General features: G+C 37.4%; 1 protein-coding gene across 1 annotated transcript; it reads left to right on the top strand.

Annotated features, from left to right (window-relative positions):
* The first annotated feature begins 3739 nt into the window (after positions 1 to 3739).
* On the top strand, positions 3740 to 5240 carry LOC121260739. Its single transcript, XM_041162735.1, has one exon. It carries the CDS (start codon positions 3823 to 3825, stop codon positions 5071 to 5073), a length of 1251 nt encoding a protein of 416 aa, XP_041018669.1. The 5' UTR covers positions 3740 to 3822; the 3' UTR covers positions 5074 to 5240.
* The last annotated feature ends 811 nt before the right edge of the window (positions 5241 to 6051 follow it).

Genomic DNA, 6051 nt, shown 5'->3' with positions numbered 1-6051 from the left:
CCAGGTTTTGGCCTAGTGCTTAATCACTTGTTTAAATCAATTCCACTTGCCATTAACCACTCAAATTCATGTTATTACCTCCTTAATTATTTTTATAAATCTTGGTAATTTTATTAGGACAAGAAAAATTAGATTTGGGCTTGATAACAACCCAAACCCCCATTGAAACCCTAAATGGAAGCCCATTCGGTTAAGACCCATTAAGGCACACAAAATTGAGCCACCAAGGCACGAGCCCTAAATAGTGGTTGATGGGAAGGCCAACAGCCACCTCACCCCTCCCTTTCACACGACAACTGGTGGGAGAAATCATGAGCTGGTTTTGCCCCTGCTTTTAGCTAACACCCCATCACTCAAAGTGTCTTTCACACACCTCCTAGCACCCCTCTAGATGTTTAAAAGTCATCCATGTCCATTCTACTTGCATTTGGTCACTTTTCAATCCTTTTCTTGGAGAAAAAACAAGAGGAGCTATTGGATAGTTTTTCAGGCTTACATTGCTCGACTTTTTTGAAGCTGTTTTAAGTATTTTCTCACAAAATACCCTTCATAGAGGAGGAAGGAGGTGGCAAGTGGTGGTGTCTCAACCAAGACCATAAATGCAACTAAATGGCAATGCCAATTGGTTGCCATCCAACTAGCCTAATTGGTTTGGGGTTTTTGGTTTGGTTCTTGGAACCAATTTCGTCCAAGGCTTGGTTTGGTTCTAAAGGGATGAAATGAGTTTTGATTGGTGAGATTGGAACCAAAAATAAGATGGAATTGGCATGGCTATGGGGCTGTTTATAGTGCAATGCACATGAAAGTACATAAGTGAGCTGATTGGGTGGATTTGTGCAATTTCATGCCTTTGCTCTTAATGAAATTTGTGGGATCAAGGCTAAACTTCTAATTTAGTCTAAGAATGATTAAAAACAAGAATAAAAATAATAAAATTCAGATTAAAAAGACTAAAAAGATTATGAAGAGAAATTAAGCTCAAAACATGGTTTAAAGATCACTAATCATATGGAATTCTGATCAATGGTTCTAACCCAAGTTCAAACTTAATTTTTGGTCCAAGAAAAACTCTTAGGGGCATTGGGCACAATATGGACTTGATGGAAACCCATGGTATGATATAAGTGGGCTCAAATTAGAAGGTTGAAAAATGCAAGACAAGGCGTCGGGCCTTGTTGGGCTTAAAAAGGCCATGAATGGGAGTTTCATGGTTTATGGGCTTTGGGTGTGGGTTGATGGAAGGGCTTGGGTCCAGATTTTAAGAGGTCATGAGAGGCCTCAAGATCTACAAGAATAAGGCTAAAAAAGCTTGCCTTAACATAAATGGGTCAAGGGACAATGCTAACACTAAGTTAGGCCCAAAAGGCCTTAAGCCTTCCTCACACTTGGGCTAAACCTTTCTAAGGCTATCCTGCTTGGTTCAAGGCTTCTAAGTTTTGGCCCATAACATTCTAAAGTTTAAGGGCCTTAAGAGTAGTACTAATAGGCTTGCTCACTAAAGCACTAAAATAAAGAAAATAAATTCCAATATAAATATAATATGGTAGCATAAGCTCATACTAAGGGTTAATCCTAATGGGTAATTACGTGGGGTGTTACACTATTCCCAGTTAATCTCCCCACATTTCCGTTCATTGCATGCAATGGAAGGTCATAGAGTCGGATCCAAAACGAAGATTCTGTAATTGTTATTTTATTAATTTGCAGCTCCCGTTTAAAATATTTTCTTTACTACAAGGTGCCTGTCAAAGGACCATGGCCCTTCTCTATTCACCCTTTCTTTCTCTATGCAATCTTTAAACTCAACTAGTATCAATCTAGAACTCATATCTTTAAAAGAAATTTTCTTCAATGGATGCCAAATCCTTCTCATTGTTTGTTTAAAAGTCTCCCGATTGTAATGTTTATCTGTCAACAGGGACACAATCAAACATTTTTTGCCCCCGTTTATTGGATTTTCGAGCAGGTTGGTGTCCACCAATATCTCCTCTTATTCTTGCTCGAAGAGGGAGAGTTTTCTACATAGCTTCTCTATGTTCTCTTCCATTTTTGGCATGTTGATAAGAAACGTTGTCTACACGCAAGATCCCAGAAAGTCTTCCTCAGACAAAGAACTGAAGCCTTGTACAGTGACAGAGATAGGAGCCTCTACAAGAGCAAAGCTCTCGAGAGGAAAGGGTGAAGAGATCCTTTTAAGAGCTAACCCCCCTTCTAGTAGTTTAAAATGCTTGGAATTGATAATTCTCAAATGCCAAATTCGAGATTTATCAAATTCATCATAAATTTGACCTGGATTTCGTTCCTAATCCATGGTGATCTTGGTGATCATTTTTTTACTTTCATTGCATGCTCAAAATAACTTCAAAGATTGGGGCCGTAAAAATTCAAATCTAATAGATTATAGAACATTTATCTTTATGAATTTCTCAACAATTAATCAAATATAAAATTACAAAGAATAAACCAAATGCCTCAAAATCAATAAGATTTTAAAATATGACAAGGAAACTGAAGATGGCATCCATCAATCTCATCCTTCCATCAATCTCATCCTTCATGGCACTCCTCTTGCTGATCAGATTTACCCTCTTCAGTTTCAGGTTTCTCATCGCCATTATTCATTGTCTTTTTGCTTCAACAAAAGGGAGTCTCGTTGGAGTACATGGCAGCGCCATTTGGGAGAGTAGAGATATGATTTTCTGAAGAAGACCACTAGTCAAAAACACCCTTACGGATGTTCTTTTTCAATAGCATAAGGCCGAATAGTGGTATCCGAATAAGAAAGAGCATTCTCAGTCTTAAGCAAAGGCAAAGCTAAAATCACATGTTTTGTCTTTTGTCTATTCCTTCTAGAGAGATTCACACATTAGATTATCCATCTATTAACTAAAATAATAAAATATTATTAATTTAATATGATTTATAATTGTTTTATCTAATTTATAATTATTTTATCTAATTTACTTTTCTCATAATTTGCAATTCAAATCAATTGTAAATTATATGAATCCAAGCACCTATATATAAATACATGTATATATATAAATAAATAATAATTAGTGGTGCAGCTACTATATAGCAACAAAATGAGAGGAAAATTAACATAAATTATTTAATGAAAGGTGAATAGTAACCATACAAATATAGAGTTACCGTAACTTGCAAGTAAAATATTTGCCTTTTGTCTCTTCCAATGTAGCCCATTTTAAAGAATTATTAGCCAAAGTTTCGTTTACATTTACATTTGGCTAAACCAATGAGAATGCTCCGAGAGATCATTTTATAATGAATTATGCTATTTGCAAGTCTATTATATACTTACAAAAAAAACATTAGAATTAATGACAATGTATTTAATTTATAGCCGCTGATGTGATAGGTTTATGCGTTAGCAATGTGTGACATGTATTTATAGATAGATAATGAATTGATTGAGAGTGGCCTAAAATCAGTTGTTTTTATCTCATTCTTTATATATATAATATACGCTGATGCGTCTGTCAATCTTCCAGAGTGCACGAAAAGGTTTGGCTTGTGTCAAGACCAGCTTGTAAAAGTTATTTTCAGTAATTAAAACGTAATAGCTAGCTAGACTTGTTTGGATGAGTCTCTTCCATTATTGAGCAAATCGGGTAGTTTCCACTTATTTTGTTTTCTAGAAGACTCGGTCTTATCAACAAGAACATTCCTTTCAACCACTTACAGAAAAAGTATACATAAAAAGCTGTCCTCCAGAATGACTGTGTGCATGTATATATATACATATGTTATACCTTCAGATAGACATAGAACACCGCAATTGCAACAAACCTCTAACAATACATGACCTTCAACCCTTCAATAAAGCCCCGTTGCCCTGATCTCCTCAATCCAAAACTTCACAAAATACAAAAAATCAGATTCATTGAAAAGTTATATATAGGGACATTTAATATATCACCGCCACTGCAGCTATCTGTTATTAGTGCAATCGTTGTTCTTCATTTTTTCTGCCATCCCATCAGTACCATCGCCAGCACCACCATGGCTGTTTCTAAATTCCAAATGTTAGAGATTACTTTGGTGTCAGCGCAAGACTTGGAGCCGGAGTCCAAGTCCATGCACACGTACGCCGTTGCATGGCTCAACCCAGAGCGCAAATTACTTACCCGCGTCGACCAAGACGGGCATACACACCCTACCTGGAACGAGAAATTTTTGTTCCGTGTCGCCGACGAGTTTCTCGATTCGGACACCTCTGCCATCATGATCGAGATTTACGCCTCATCTTGGTTGCGTGACACACTGGTTGGTACCGTCCGTGTCCTCATTAGCAATCTTCTCCCTCCCTCATCTCGCACTGAAGGCAAAGCAACGATGAGACTGGTGGCGCTCCAAGTTCGTCGCCCATCAGGTCGCCCACAAGGGATTCTCAACGTCGGTGTCATGCTCCTTGACAACACCTTTCGTAGCATGCCCCTATATAGAGCTCTCAGCAAATCGGCAGTTGGGTATTGGGATCTGATGAAAGCCAAGACTCAAAAACAGAGAAGCTCGCAACGCCCCATGGATGTGAAAACCCAACGACGAAACAATCCCGTGATCAGGTTCAAGCGCTCCAAGAGTGAAAGATCCTCTCTGGAAAGATACGCTGTGAAAACGAACTCCATGCATGATGATTTAAAGCCAGCACCTCCGGAGAAGGGCAGCGGGAATGCGCTGCACTCCAATGCAGGGCCATCTCTAAGGGTGATCGCGGCAGCAATGACCAAAGGACTTCATCTGAACGCCAAGAACAATGACAACGAGAGCTCCATATTGGACGATTGGTCCGAAGAAAGCGGTGGCGAAAGGCTGAAGACGAAGATCGCAAGGTGGTGGATGGAGCTTCCCCCAATATCAGAATTTGAATATCAAGATCTCGAGTCAGAACGCAGGCATACGGGGAACAGGCGTAAGCGCTCCAATGGTGTCGGCCTGCTTTCGTGCTTTGGTAATGGCTATGGATGCGAGTTTTCCTGTACATGTGGTGGAGGAACGAGAAAGAAAAGGATTGGTCATGATGACAAGATTCATTTGATTGGTGCATCATAAATTACCTTTGATGGATAATATTTGTGAGATTGATTGCAATACACAATTCAAATTTGGAGATCAAATTTGAGAACGTAAATCTACTCGCTATTGGTGGAGGATGAAACGGATCAAGGGCTTATCAAACTCATGAATGCCTGCCGCCTCCTCTTTTCCATTTTATTATCTATTTTACTCTCATCTTCCGAATATCTCATCATACAGTATCAAATAATCGCCCTACAAGTTGGACATTGTTCAATCATTTTTACTTTTTTTTAATCAGAGGTGGCCTCGGGTTTGAAAATACTGTTTCTCTTATTTGGAGATCAGACCTTTTATCCAGTCATTTAATACAAAATAATGAAATTGTGGAAAGATGATAATAAAAGAGATTGTAGTTAGCATTATTACTTTTTTATTTATTTTTAATTGTGACTTCTAGAGAAAGTGAATCCATTATTTCTTCCCTTTTTTTTATATTTATGTATGATATGTTTTCTCCCCCTCATAAATCTCATTAATTTTTTCTCCTGCGTTGGAACCAATTTCTACAAAAGAAGCTCGAGTTTTCTGTTGATTACAGTTGTTTCCTGTTGACTTACTTTTTGAAGTACATCCAAACGCTAGAAAATTCTGAAAACCATTTCCAAAAATTGTTTTATAGCGAAATAGACGGACCTTTAATTGAAAACGTTTGTGAGGAAAACAAATTTCTCATGTTTGGTGCGATAGAAATTGTGTGAGAATAATCATTACAAAACTAAACCAATAATCGTTACAAAACTAAACAATCTCATCTCATCTCATATAATCATTGTACCTATGTCAAACTCTCATACAAAATATAATAAATATTAATTTAACTTTTTGATCCAAATCTCAAAATAAAAATAATATTAAAAATTTATATTATAATAATATTTTATTCAATTTTTAACAAAACATCTCATCTCGTCTGAACTGTATAACCAAACGAGAGATAAAATGTTGGGTTCA

The sequence above is a fragment of the Juglans microcarpa x Juglans regia genome, chromosome 4D (genome assembly GCF_004785595.1).
Source record: "Juglans microcarpa x Juglans regia isolate MS1-56 chromosome 4D, Jm3101_v1.0, whole genome shotgun sequence".
In the NCBI taxonomy this organism is placed as follows: Eukaryota; Viridiplantae; Streptophyta; class Magnoliopsida; order Fagales; family Juglandaceae; genus Juglans; species Juglans microcarpa x Juglans regia.
This window is presented reverse-complemented; position numbering and strand designations above follow the sequence as displayed.